The following is a 14,561-nucleotide window of genomic DNA, read 5'->3' on the forward strand; positions in this document are numbered from 1 at the left end:
AATCGGAGCTCCTACTGGTCCAAGTACCGAATCAACCCTTAAGAGAATTATTTATCTACTTCTTTCTTAAGAAGGATGGATTCCATCTCGTGTAATAACATTCCCAGCTACCTACTTCACCATGTCTCCGAAATACAAGGAATAGGATTCAGGATCTCAGAATCTGTACTAAGTAAATCAAAAGATACAAATCCATAAATAGGAGTCTGTTAAGAACTCAAGATTAAGACCATCCTATATATGACCATCGGTAGACTCAATTAGAATTTCTATACTTAACGGAATTATTAGAAATTCATATTGTGTCTGTGTCCTTGTTCCACATAATCTCATTATGCGAAATACACTCATTCAATATCTCACCATATTAACAGTGCGGATAACACTGTTCCATTCTAAATGGGAATGACATGTATTAATAATGTTTTAATTAAAGATTCTGAACTTTAATTAAATTCATTATGAACATTGCTTTTTGATTATTATCCTTAAACATTATCCTCTCGTATATAACACTTATATACAATTTTAAGGTTACATAAATAATCATGGAATTTTCATTGATATTCATAAAATATTCACAAATATATACACATAAAATGATGAATAAACTATTTTATTAAATAAATAATAAATATCATATTACATCTTATGCTTCTAGGACATCATTCCCAACAATTTGGCCATTAAGAGACAACATATATCTAAGATGAGTGTGGCAAAAATGCTTATGTTAAGATGGATAAGTGGCTATACGAGAATGGATCGCATAAGGAATGAAATTATTTGTAGTAAAGTAGGTGTAGCACCAATAGAAGATAAGGTCCACGAAGGCCGCTTGAGGTGGTACGGGCATGTCCAACGTAGACTGCTAGAAGTACCAGTTCATACTTGGGAGGACATTCTTATACCTAATACTAGGAGACAGAGGGGTAGACCAAGAATTACGTGGACCGAACTAGTTAGGAAAGACATTCTAGATCTCATGAAAGTTTAATTTGAGCAGAGCTAAGTGGAAAAGTGAAATTTATAACACCAACCCCAATTAAGTTGGGATTAAGGCTTGTTATTGTTGTAAAATGATCTTAAAACATGTATCAAAACTGTATCAATCAGATTTATAAACTTTATTGTAACATTTTTATTGCGACCATAAAAAGATAGAAATATCATATTTATCTCATTATGTATTAGAATCCCACATTGGCTGGAGATATTGACATGATCCACTTAATAAGGTGATGGCAATCCTCCCCTAACAAGCCGGTTTTGTTAGGTTGAGTTAGGCCCAATATCCTTTAATTTCTATAAAATGGTATCAGAGCAGGCCCAGTTTTGTAATGTTGGGTCCCCTAATATTGACTTATTCGCAGCGGTTTGGCATGGTCCACGCTGTGCGTGAGGGGGCGTATTAGAATCCCACATTGGCTAGAGATATTGGTATGATCCACTTAATAAGGTGAGGGCAATCCTCCCCTAACAAGCCAGTTTTGTTAGGTTGAGTTAGACCTGATATCATTTGATTTCTATAAAATGGTATCAGAGCAGGCCCAGTTTTGCAATGTTGGGTCCTCCAATATCGACTTATTCGCAGCGGTTTGGCATGATCCACGTTGTGCGTGAGGGGGCGTATTAGAATCCCACATTGGCCGGAGATATTGGCATGATCCACTTAATAAGGTGAAGGCAATCCTCCCCTAACAAGCCGATTTTGTTAGGTTGAGTTAGGCCCAATATCCTTTGATTTCTATAAAATTATGCACTTTAAAAATATGGTTCCAAACATGAATCAAAAGCCATAGTTCTCATTTATCTCTCTAAAAGCATAAGCAAAAACAATATCAAACTTGATGGAGAATCTAAATTTAGTCCACTATATGTATTGACTTTAGCTGAAAAAGATACGATATCGTTTAGCTGAAAAAGTGATTTTTAGTTTTATTTAGCTTTGTTATTGTAATGAGCATTAATTGATTCCACTTTTTTGTGTTATAGGTACGTCGTACATGTTTTGGTTGTCACAACCAACTTAGTGTTAATCATCGGGGCATTAGGTAAGTTTTACTTTTGTTGATGTGAATTATAAGCCACCGAAATCATGTCGTTCCTTTTTATTATTATTATTATTTTTTATTGGGTTATCCCATCAATTCTGTAAATAACGTAAAATTAATTAAAACTATAATAACGTGGAACTGGAATTAGACTAATGGATATTGCTGCTTTTGGGTGATGATCAGTTCTGATCCTGTTGCACTGGTACCCAGGATTTGTTTTGTAAGTATGCATATATAATTCTCTTTTTAATCCAAAAACAAAGAATAAATAAATAAAAAAAATATGAGCTTCAGGATTTGTCATGATCAGTTTGGCTTTTTAATGTGGTGCAGTATTATTTGTCTGTGCTGGATATTAACAACACTCTTCTGGGTTTTGACTGGCTTCGATTTCTTCCTTCATACGTGAGTTCCACGTAAAGTTTCTTATGCCCTAAAAAATTCTTTTAACGTAACGCAAAACGATGACAGTTATTAAATGTAATGTTAATGTTAGAAAAAAATAATACAAAAAATATAATTGATTGTTATTTCTCTAATATCATGTTATGTATAATAATTGTTATGTATTCATAATTACATATTACGTGTATATATATAGTGATCTTATAATCAAGGACAATTAAATGTTATATTTTGCAAAGCAGTTTCGCGGAAGACACATGTTCTGCTTTTGAAGAGTTTGAAGTAAACCCACAAAATAGTAGTCTCAGCACAATGCTGCCATGCATGGATCCCTCTTCCTCAGATAAAATGATGGTTGAAATTGGCTTCATTGTTTATAATTTTATAACTCAGGTATAATACGTTTACTATATATGTGGTTGCTATTTTTTTTTATTTTTTATTTTTTACTTATAATTACGATTATTAAAGTTAATACATTATATATACACTTACTTTTATTAGTGGTTTGAAGTTATTTATATCAATTTTCAGATTAGGAAATCTTTTAATTTTAGGATGTGTTGGTAAATCTAGTAGCAAAATAAGAAATCAGTAAAAATAAAGATAATATGGATATATAGTATTTTATGTGAAAAATTCTCAAAGGAAACAAGGTAAAAATCACATGATAAGTGTAGAAAATTTCACTATGAAAAATGAGGATTACAACATTCTTTCTAAATTACACTAAGAGAATAATAAGAACCACTCTCATTTAAATAGGAGAAACACCTCACAAAAGAAGAAAAGCTGGAGAAACTAAATTTCTTTCACACTATGAAAATTCTCTCTGAAATGTGAGAATATGATGCAAAACTGAGAAAGATATGAGCTCTATTTATAGCTGATCTCTCTCTGAGAAAAACATATGAGCCAATTGTAAATAACTAACTCTTCCCTCAAATGTCAACACCAAATTTAGTGTTGACTTCTAGTTTTTGTCTTTTTTTTTTTTTTTTTTTTTTCTTTTTTCATTCAAAAGTTGTGACTGCTTTTGATTTATTAGGCAACGCTTACAGGATGTTAGTCTTTTGATTACTTACTAGATTCTGCCCATTTATAGTGCTCCTCATTATTGAGTTTTCTCCTGTTCTAATTTGTGGATATGGTTTGCCGATTCACCTTAAATCCTCACTTTCTCTTTTCTTTTCTTTTTTTTTTTTAAATTTAATAATAACTAATCCATTGTTTTTGTGTAATTTACGTGTTGTCATTATGTTGCAGTTGAATTCTAAAATACCAGACTATCATAGACTGCTTCAGTTAGAAGGTGGACAATTAAATGGTGATCAGTATTTATCTGGTTTTGTAAATGTATGCAATCCTTTTGACGGAGCTCCTAACTACAGTTATGTGCCAGAAAGCTGTCCAAAGAATGCCATTCCAATTGGTCATTTGCCACATGTAAGCAACCAATTACCAATTACATATATGCATATAGAAAAGGAAATATTACATTGAAAGATTTATCCCCCAATTTAGTCCAAATAATATTGGCATCCGCTAGTAACTCTTGGTAATTATGAGTCAACTCTTATGCATTTCTAATTAAGGTCATATTTACTTTGGAGTAAAGAAACCTTTCCCATTATTTTAAGTGTTTATTTACAAAATTAGTAATAGAGATTTAATGGACCTCGCGCAATATAAGAAATGAGAAAAAAGAATATCAATTCTTACTCTTCTTAGTATTGATTCCTTGTTAAAAGGAATGAATGTTAAATTTATTTTTTTACCGTTAATAAATAATTATACAATCAATGATTATTTAATTGTATAAAATGACATTTTAGTGATTACATTCATAACATTGCTATTTCTAATTTTAGTAAACATAAAGAAGGAATGAGTTTGTTTCCCATTACACCATCTAATAGTTAAGTAAATGCATGAAAATGAATGAATGACTCTTAATTTTATTACTTTATTTTCCTTTTCAATCTCATTACCTTTCACATTACATTCCTGGCACGTCAAATACTCCTTACTCCTTTCCTCTTAAGAAGATCATGCCATGTCAAATTAAAATATTTTAACACCATGACTTTTAATTAACATTGAACACATGACATGATATTATTGGAGCAATATGAAAGAAAACATAAATAAGAGAATGTGAATCTTGAAGACCAATAGAACAACAAGAATTGAAGAAACAAAAACGAACAAGACCGAACACGCCAAAATTTACTTGGTTTGGATCAAAAGATCCTAATCCAAGGCAGGGGGTTTTCCCCTAGCTTAATCCACTATGAACAGAAGAACAAAATACACCCTCAGATCCTCACAAGATTACAAAGATTCAGGTTTTCAAATACAAGCTTCAAATATCCCAAGCTTTCCCAGAAAACCTCAGAGCTCTCGTTTATTCTCTCCCCCAAGAACTCAGTCTAAAACATAGAGAATATACGCGTAGAGTGTGATCTTCCATCTGCCTTTATTCTTCTAAGGACACCTATTTATACTAATACAACAAATAGGACTTTTTAATATAACCAATCAGAGTTAGGCTTAACCACTTTGTGGTTAAAATACTTAAGTCGGTTACCAAACAATTAAGCTGTTGTCATAACCATTTGTAGCTAACTTATAAAAATTAATAGCCATCTTCAAGATAAAGTCACATTATACAAAACTCCACCTTGACTCTGATTTGACAGTGGATTAAACTAGGACCCCTAATCACCAAAGAGAATCAAGTTGGAAGAAGGTTGAGAAAGTCCAAGGGTTGCTTGAACTTGCTCAATGGAATTGCCTTAGTCAACATGTCCCCAGGGTTTGTCAATGTAGATATCTTGTCTACTTTGACCTTTCCTTGTTAAATAATGTCCCTAACAAAGTGCAATATAACATCAATATGTTTCGTTCTTTCATGAAACATATTATTCTTAGATAAATGGACTGCACTCGGTGAGTCACAATGAACACATGCAGCATGTTCCTTGTTTCCTAATTCCTTGGTGATACCTTCCAACCACAAGGCTTCCTTAATTGCTTCTGTTAAAGCCACGTACTCAGCCTCCGCAGTTGATAATGCCACGATAGGCTGCAAATTTGACTTCCACCTTATGACATTTCCACCAAGTGTGAAAATATAACCAGTAACATATCTCTTCTTATCCAGGTCAGTAGCATAGTCTGAGTCACAGTAGCCATTTATACCAAACCAAGGTTTGCATATCCTTTCAAGTATTTAAACAACCATTTAACTGCATTCCAATAGTTCTTAGATGGATTGCTCATGAACCTACAAACAAGACTCACTTCATAAGCAATGTCTGGTCTTGTTCCAATCATTGTATACATCATACTTCCAACAGCATTTAAGTATGGAATCTTCTTCATAAAATCAGCTTCCTCTTGAGAGAGTTCACCTTTAACAGAACTTAACTTGAAATGAGCAGGAACTGGAATTGTTGTGATCTTTGCATGTGTCATGCCAAAAAACTTGACAATCTTCTTTACATACCCGGATTGTGAAATTGTTAAAACACCTTTCTTCCTGTCCCTATTGATGTCCATCCCCAGTATCCTCTTGGCATCTCCTAAATCTTTCATCTCAACCTCAGATTTGAGAGTGTCTTTGAGTTTCTGGACTTGTTTCTTATCTCTACAAGCTATTAATATGTCATCTACATAAATTAAAAGGTAGATGAATATGTGAGCAGTAATCTCCTTGAGGTACACACAATGATCAAAGTTGTATCTCTTGAATCCCCTTTGAAGCATAAAATCATCAAACCTCATGTACCATTGTCTCGGGGATTGCTTCAATCCATATAGAGACCTTTTAAGTAGACAAACCTTATCCTCAGTTCCCTTATTAATAAACCCCTTAGGTTGCTCCACAAATATCTGCTCTTCCAAATTTTCATGCAAAAAAGCAGTTTTGACGTCCAGTTGTTGCAGCTCTAAGTCTTGAATTGCAACCAGTGAAAGAAGTAGCCTAATGGATGAGTGTTTGACTACTGGAGAAAAAACTTCATGGTAGTCAATACCTTCAACTTGAGAATATTTTATGAGTATCACTGAAATTTTCATGATTATTTATGTGACCTTTTGAATATTTTATGAGTGTCACTGAAATTTTCATGATTATTTATGTGACCTTAAATATTGTATATAAGTGTTATATGCAAGAAGATAATAGTTAAAGAAAATAATCAAAACGATGCTCGTAATGAATTTAATTAAAACTTCAAAATCTTTAATTAAAACATTACTAATACATATCATTCCCATTTAAGATGGAATGGTGTTATCCGCACGGGATTCTGGGCTTTCTTCTGTAAATCCATCTACAGCCTTGATCCTTTTGTCTCTTGATTTTTCAACAAGGATCTAAGTTTTATTCTTATGAAGAGACTCCATCTCTTCTTTCATTGCTTTGAGCCATTGTTCCCTGTCTCTGCTGCCACATGCTTCCTCAAAGTTTACAGGCTCATTAAGCTCAATTGTATCCCCAACATTCAAAGCATGTTATATTATGTCAGCTTGAACAAATCTCTGAGGAGGATGTATCTGTTGACGAGTCTTATCCCGTGATAGCATATACTGTGAGAGATCCTCACCAGAGGAGGTGACTTGTTCTGGTGGTAGTGTAGTGTCAGGTTCGGGTTCTTGAGCAGCATCATGATAGTGGTGATTCTGGTTTTGCTCTTATTTTGGCAGGTTCATTTCTGGTTGTATTTCAGTTTCAGCAGTGTGTTGTGTTCCACCTGCTCCATGTTATGCTCTACGGTCTTCACCATCATTGTTATTTCTATTTGCCCTGTCACCTGACTTCTCCACCTCAAATGGAAGACAAAAAATATGCTCATCTGATTTCTCAGAGAACTCATTGGTTAGTTGGTCAGTCTTATAAAAAACAGAGTCATTAAACACCACATCCCTACTCACAACACATTTTTGTCATCTAACAGCCAAAGTTTGTACCCTTTAACACCTATATGATAGCTTATGAATATAGCCTTCTTAGCTCTAGGACTTAGTTTTCCCTGACTTTTGTGCATATATGCAATGCAGGCAAAGGATTTTAAATGTGACAACCTCAGAGCTTTACCTGTCCATAGGTGTTGTGGGGTTTTAAATCCTATGGCAGATGAGGGAGACCTATTTACTAGATAACAAGCTGTGGAGGTGGCTTTTTCTGAAAATCTTTTATTTCGGCCTGATTCATGCAACATGCATCTAACCTTATTCAATAGGGTTCTATTCATTCTCTTGGCAATGCCATTTTATTCAGGTGTGTTTGTGCAAGTCTTGTGCCTATCTATACCAATATTAGTGCAATACCCTGAGAAAATCTCATTCATGAACTCAAGACCATTATCAGTTCTCAACTTTCTAATTCTTTTTCTAGTTTGATTTTCTACTAATGTCTTCCATTCTACAAACTTCTCAAAAGCTAGGTTCTTGGTTTTCAGGAAATATACCCAGACTTTTCTAGAGTAGTCATCAATGAAATAGATAAAGTATTGTGAATTGGAAAGAGAGAATGGTACCTGAGCTGAATCCCACAAGTCAGAATGAATGTAGTCCAAAATGCCTTCTGCTCTCTGGGTAGATGGAGAAAATTTCAGCCTATGTGATTTTTCAAGAATGCAGGTTTCACATAGGCCCAAAGAATTGATCTTCTTTGAATCGATAACCCCAAGTTTGCAGAGTTCTTCAAGTCCCTTCATGCTAATGTGGCCTAGTCTTTGATGCCAAATCTGAGTCTCATCTGAGCCATTTATTGCCATAGCAGCAATACCAGTAACAACCTTTCCTTGTAGAATGTAGAGCCCATGTTGTAAACTGCCCTTTAGCACAACCAAAGAGCCCTTGAGCACTTTGAGATTCCCATTTTCTAGCTTATATTAATAGCCATCTGAGTCCAACATCCCTAGTGATATCAAGTTCCTTCTCAGATCATGGACATATCTTACATTATCCAGTTTCTTGTATGTTCCATCCCATAACTTGAAACATACAGTTCCAATTCCAGCGATCTTGCAGGAATTATTGTTGCCCATGAATATGTCTCCTCCATTGATGGGCTTGAAATCCATCATCCAATCTCTTCTTGGGGTCATATGGAAAGTACACCCCGAGTCAAGAATCCATTCATCCTTAGAATCTGATTGAGTAACTGTCAACACTTCAGCAGAATCATAACCTTAAGACAAGTTGACCGAATTAGATTTAGAGGAATTAGATTGAGAAGAATTTTCTTGAGATTTCTTCCTATCAGGGCAAAATCTCCTTATATGCCCTTCTTTTGACAAAACCAACAAGTCTTAGTGGTCTTATTCTTGGATTTCGATCTGGACTTATTCTTATTCTTAGAATTGTCTCTCTTTTCAGGCCTTCTCCTAACATGTAATCCCTCTCCACTGGAACTTCCTTTCTTGTATGTCTTCAGCTCCAATTCTCGAGACCTTAGAGCTCCAACAACGTCTTCAAGGGATAGATTATCAATTCCATACTTGATTGCAGTTTTGAGATCCTTGTATGACTCCGGTAATGAATTCAATAGAATAATAGCCTTATTTTCACTGTTAATTTTCTCACCAATATTTGACAAATTCACAATTATTCTATTAAATCATCAAGATTATCCTTTAATGATTCAGAATCCATCTTAAAACTAAAAAGTCACTCTTTCAAAGAAATTTTATTCGAGAGAGTCTTTTTCATATACAAAGACTCAAGTTTCAGCCAGATTTTTGAAGCAGTGTCCTCATCATCAACTTGTCTAAGAACATTGTCAGACAGATTCAGAATTAACAGACTATAGGCAAGTTCGTGTACCTCCTTTTTGTATTCTTCTTTAGTACCTTTGGGAAATCCATCTAGGGCTTTGATGCACTTGTGTTGAACCATGATTGCTTGCATCTTTTTTCCTTAGAGATTGAAATCACCACGCCCATCAAACTTTTCAATTTCCATTTTTGCCGAGCCCATCTTCAAATTCTTGAATTCTTCGTCAATTCTTGAAAAAGAAAAAGTAGCGGAACTGATCTTCAATAGCCGAACCATGCTCTAATACCATATGTGAATCCTGAAGAGTGAAGACCAATAGAACAACAAGAATTGAAGAAACAGAAACGAACAAGATCAAACACGCCAAAATTTACTTGGTTCGGATCAAAAGATCCTAATCCAAGGCAGGGGTTTTTCCCCTAGTTTAATCTACTATGAACAGGATTGTCACAAGATTACAAAGATTTGGGTTCTCAAAAACAAGCTTCAAATATCCCAAGCTTTTCCAAAAAACCTCACAGCTCTCATTTATTCTCTCACCTAAGAACTCAGTCTAAAACAGAGAAAATACACGCGTAGAGTATGTAATCTTCCATTTGTCTTTATTCTCCTAAGGACACCTATTTATACGAATACAACAAATAGAATTTTTTAATATAACCAATCAGAGTTAAGCTTAACCACTATGTGGTTAAAATACTTAATTCGGTTACCAAACAATTAAACTGCAGTCTTAACTATTTGTAACTAACTTATAAAAACTAACAGCCATCTTCAAGATAGAGTCACATTATAACAGAGAACATGTGAGCCAGTTCTCTCATCAATCAAGGGGATGCCCTCATTTTTTTTTTTTTTTCAAAAAAAATTATTCAACTAGTTAGTTTAAATTAATTCGTTCCAAATTAAAATAATAAGTTATTAATTTGCAGGTTCTTGCCAGCTTCACTTGTTATGAAGAAGACCAGGAAAGGTGCAAAACAGATGGAAAATTTGTGAGCGAGGCAATTTACAACATGGCCTCGGCTTACAGTCGTTCTACCCAGGATTTGTTGAACATATATCCGGACTTGCAAAGATTGACAGAATGCAAACTAGTGAAGGACAAGTTTTCGTATGTCGTTTTGCACGAATGCGTGCCGTTTCGAGTTTCGGTTCGATTGTTGTGGTCATCCATGTTCTCACTTTCCATTTTCATGGTGGTTTTGGTGTTGCTTTGGGTCACAAAAGCTGTCCAAGATAAGGGAAGATGCTTCTCTTTGTGTTCCATAAGGCCACAACCACGAGACATCATACATAGATTATATAGTTTATGAAAGTTTATTTAAGGAAAGGTATACCTTTTTGTATTAATTTCTGAGAGTCTTTACAGTGGAGCATGCTATTTCACTTTATTAGTGAAAATTGTGTTTTTATCATTGGACTTATTTTATAACGGTCAGATATGCAATAGAAATAGTTCTGTGTGGCGCGCTATAATTTTTTATGAACATGTACAAATCTGACCGTTAAAAAATTATTCCAATAATTAAAAGCATCTTTTTCTACAGGTGTATAGAGCAGAATGTCTTCACCGTAAAGATTTGCTATTGGATAATGAAAGAATGACTAGAGAATTGAAAAGTATAATGTAGTACCATGGTTGTCGTAAGACAAATATTTGAACCATGGAGATTATTGTAGGAGGAAGTAATGTTAATTGAGAATAATTATAATACGACTTTGGAATGTCATTAGTTTGGACATGAGTATTTGACTTGGTTTCAGTTGTGTAATTTATTATTTTCTTCAGAGTTTGGTGGAATCATAAACCAATTAATAAGAAAACAAAATTATAAAACTATACCGTGAAATATGCTTTGGCTATTTTTACTTAAAATTAATCATCACAGAAACTTTTTTTCTAAAATTGTACATTGTTTCTAGTTCAATTTTTAGTAAGGGCATATTTTAGAATAATTTAAAAATATATATTAACATTTTGGACGGGGAAGAATTGAATGCTTGAAATCATAAAAGAGGAGGAAAAAAGTAATTTGAATTTTGTGTCTGAGAGATAAATAGAAGAACGAGCACAAACAAGCCAGCCTTTATAATTATGATTATTGTTGACTTTTAATATGGATTTCTAGCTAGAAGAATAAATTGTCCTTAAAAGTAAAAAAGTAATATGGATTTCTATATTCTTTCGATAGAAATGTGTACGCGTTTCTTCATTTCAAATAATTTTTTTTTATTTATGAACTGTAATGATTGATTACTAAATCTAATTATATATGGAGAATCATATTATAACAATATACGACATAGCATTATTGATTCATCATCCAAGTGTCATTATATTAATCATAATAAACTCATTTGTTTTCTCTTTAATTTCTCCATTATGAAAAATGCTGTCCAATATAGGTTCCCATAGAAAAGACGAGACCAGATATGCATGTTAAGATTTTACTGTATTCTTGTATTGTTAGTTCATTTTCAGTAATAATTGGCTCTGTAATTACATAACAAATAGTTCTACCTTATTTACTCTAGGCAAAGTCTTAAGTGTAACACTTTTACAGTCTAATAAATATAATTTTTTCTTTTAGTATTTTATTGTAACATTTTTTATATTGGGTAACATTCACTTTGTTTTATTTAAGTGTAACACTCAAATTACATATTCAACTATATTTTTTAAATGTTATACTTAAATAAATCGAGTGTTACACATATGATCAAATGATGTTATATAAGAATATGAAAAAAGTTAGACTAATTCGGATGCCAGACTTTAAAATATTTTTCTCTTTTGTTGTTGTTGTTGTAAATCTCTGATAAACTAGAATAAATGATCTTTTCTCCTGTTTATATTGGGTAACATTCACTTTGTTTTATTTAAGTGTAACACTCAAATTACATATTCAATTATATTTTTTAAATGTTATACTTAAATAAATCGAGTGTTACACATATGATCAAATGATGTTATATAAGAATATGAAAAAAGTTACATTTATCGGACTAATTCGGATGCCAGACTTTAAAATATTTGTCTCTTTTGCTGTTGTTGTTGTAAATCTCTGATAAACTAGAATAAATGATCTTTTCTCCTTTCGTCCAAATAAAAATATGACTTTTCACATTGCTTTTAGGTTGGGGAAAATTTTTGAGAGTTATATTCCCAACTAAGCAATTTCTTGACTGCCCCTTTCAGATCCATGAAAAGGGGATCTGAATACATAAAGAGAAAAATTGTTATCGATGCAAAAAATGGGTCAAACTAATCTTCAAATTGTAACATTGTACCTACTTATTCCTGTCCCCATGAACACTTATTTTCAATTATTGTCCAAGCCCACCCCACTATTATAATTTATGACTTTCATCTATTTGGATATCTAGTCCTGATGTGTTGACATACCAACCTCCATTCATTTATAATCGTTGTTACTTCTCATAAAACCAAGTGAAAATATACGTACCCAAAAACACAATGAAATTTTTTAAAAAAAAAGAAAAAATCTAAAATGACTTGGGATTGAATCTGCGTCCTCTTAAACTTAAGTTTCATCCCACCCCTATTCCATATTATGTGACTCAATGGTGATTGGCCAAAAAAAAAAAAAAAAAAGTCCATAATTTGATAATTTTGTTTGGGAGATCCTCGAGTACATTTAGAGTACTGGTAGATCAGATTTTTCTAACCGTTAAATCTGCGTATTTTTTACTTTTATGTAATTTTATGTAAATTTTATAGATAAAAAATTGGCCCACTAGTATATTAACGTAGGTGAAAGTTCCAAAATATTTTTAAGAAAGTTTCCTTCCAAATTTCGCAAAAAAAAAAAAAAAAAAAAAAAAAAACTCTTTTTTTCTTTTAAAGGAAGGCTTTTTTAAATTTTGACATATCTTCTTTTTACGTTATGTTTAGGATTTTGCGCTAGCTATGCCAAACAGTACCCGCCAATGAAGCCATACGAATATGGGTTTCGTGTGTTCTTGTTGACATACTGTATAGTCTTGACGTCTGCGAGTAAAGCCTTTCTCCAAACGGCATTATACCGGTTGATGCTTATTGCCGTTGGTGCTGGGATTTGTTTGGTTGTAAGTATATGTATATTCCCCATTTGGGCAGGGGAAGATCTGCACAAGTTGGTGGTTAAAAATTTCAGGGGTGTTGCTGTTTCTTTGGAAGGTAAGTTTTATGTATGTAGCGGTGTTTTACGTGCCTAAAAGGCTAAAAATATTTGTATACTAGCATTTTCATTGCAATGCAGAATCTCCGTGCCAATATCAAAATTTGGTATTTGGACAGAAAAATACCCTCCAATCCAATGTAATGTTGTACTTGTGTCAAATTGTAATATTTGATTCTGTTTGTTAGTAAGAAGTTTACTTAATAATTCAATAAACAAATTTCCTTTACAAGTTCTAAGGTTACAAATTTATGACAAAAAAAGTAAATGTAGCATTAAAATATCATTATACATTGGAGTACACTTTTCTATGCTAAATATAGTATTGACATGAACATTAACATTGGAGAAGATGCTTATTCTTTTTAATTACTTGATCTGAGTCACTTTATTTTTGCTTAGGTTGTGTTAAGGGATATTTGGAGTGTGTTGAATATGAGAGGATTCCTTCAAAAATTCTCATATATCAAGCTTCTGATGACCAGTTATACAGTGGCTATAGATCAGCTGTTCAATCTTCAACCCAAGAGGAAACTCTAGTGAGTTCATCTTACCATTTGTGCTTCTAGTCCTTTTCCTCAAGTAGGAGCTAAATTAGTTCATGAAACGCGATTGGCGATTTCGCAGTTGGACTTCGCATTATGGGAGCCACCTCATGGCCCTTACAAGGGCTTCAACTATCCATGGAAAAACTATATCAAAGTTGGCGGGGCACTAAGGCATTGCGCATTCACGGTCATGGCTATGCACGGATGTATACTTTCAGAAATCCAGGTAACATGCCCAATTATGCATATATCATCTACTCAATACACAATTCCACTCATTTGCCTAAGGGAAGGCAGACTTCACATGTTCAGTATCACTCCTATAAATGACCATTTTAGCGAGAACATTTATAGCAACGAATCTTTTCGTCATCATAGGGGTTGTACCAATGAATTTTTTATTGGTAAAGACTTGTTTGGTAGAGTCAAAAGCTTCACAAAAAGATCACATCTCAACTCGAATTAACGAACTGAACAGGCCAAGTGTCGTCACAAAAGAAGTTCTGTTTTTTTTTTTTTAATTCTTTATATTTGTTTTCCTTTTCCTAATATCTTGTATGCATAATAGTAGGTGCTAG

General features: G+C 33.3%; 2 protein-coding genes across 2 annotated transcripts in view; both read left to right on the top strand.

The window, feature by feature from the left end:
* LOC21392719 overlaps nucleotides 1-10,567 on the top strand; it is a 16,052-nt gene extending 5,485 nt beyond the window's left edge. The window contains exons 4-9 of the mRNA XM_024169685.1: nucleotides 1,996-2,054; nucleotides 2,241-2,277; nucleotides 2,391-2,462; nucleotides 2,705-2,855; nucleotides 3,729-3,908; nucleotides 10,184-10,567. Of these exons, the coding sequence (XP_024025453.1) occupies nucleotides 1,996-2,054; nucleotides 2,241-2,277; nucleotides 2,391-2,462; nucleotides 2,705-2,855; nucleotides 3,729-3,908; nucleotides 10,184-10,567 (883 nt within the window). The remainder of the gene's footprint in view (nucleotides 1-1,995; nucleotides 2,055-2,240; nucleotides 2,278-2,390; nucleotides 2,463-2,704; nucleotides 2,856-3,728; nucleotides 3,909-10,183) is intronic.
* A 2,542-nt stretch (nucleotides 10,568-13,109) lies between these two features.
* On the top strand, nucleotides 13,110-14,449 carry LOC21392720 (aluminum-activated malate transporter 5). Its single transcript, XM_024169686.1, has 3 exons — nucleotides 13,110-13,434; nucleotides 13,838-13,974; nucleotides 14,063-14,449. Exons 1-3 carry the CDS (start codon nucleotides 13,206-13,208, stop codon nucleotides 14,447-14,449), a joined length of 753 nt encoding a protein of 250 aa, XP_024025454.1. The 5' UTR covers nucleotides 13,110-13,205.
* The last annotated feature ends 112 nt before the right edge of the window (nucleotides 14,450-14,561 follow it).

Source organism: Morus notabilis, unplaced genomic scaffold (assembly GCF_000414095.1).
Source record: "Morus notabilis unplaced genomic scaffold, ASM41409v2 Scaffold29, whole genome shotgun sequence".
NCBI lineage: Eukaryota > Viridiplantae > Streptophyta > Magnoliopsida > Rosales > Moraceae > Morus > Morus notabilis.

Bases quoted from the DNA above. Each gene is read 5' to 3' on its own strand.
- LOC21392720 (XM_024169686.1), top strand. From the start codon at position 13,206: ATGAAGCCATACGAATATGGGTTTCGTGTGTTCTTGTTGACATACTGT. The intron at 13,435-13,837 runs GTAAGTTTTATG...ATTTTTGCTTAG, and splicing joins TGTTGCTGTTTCTTTGGAAG to GTTGTGTTAAGGGATATTTG. The intron at 13,975-14,062 runs GTGAGTTCATCT...GCGATTTCGCAG, and splicing joins CAACCCAAGAGGAAACTCTA to TTGGACTTCGCATTATGGGA.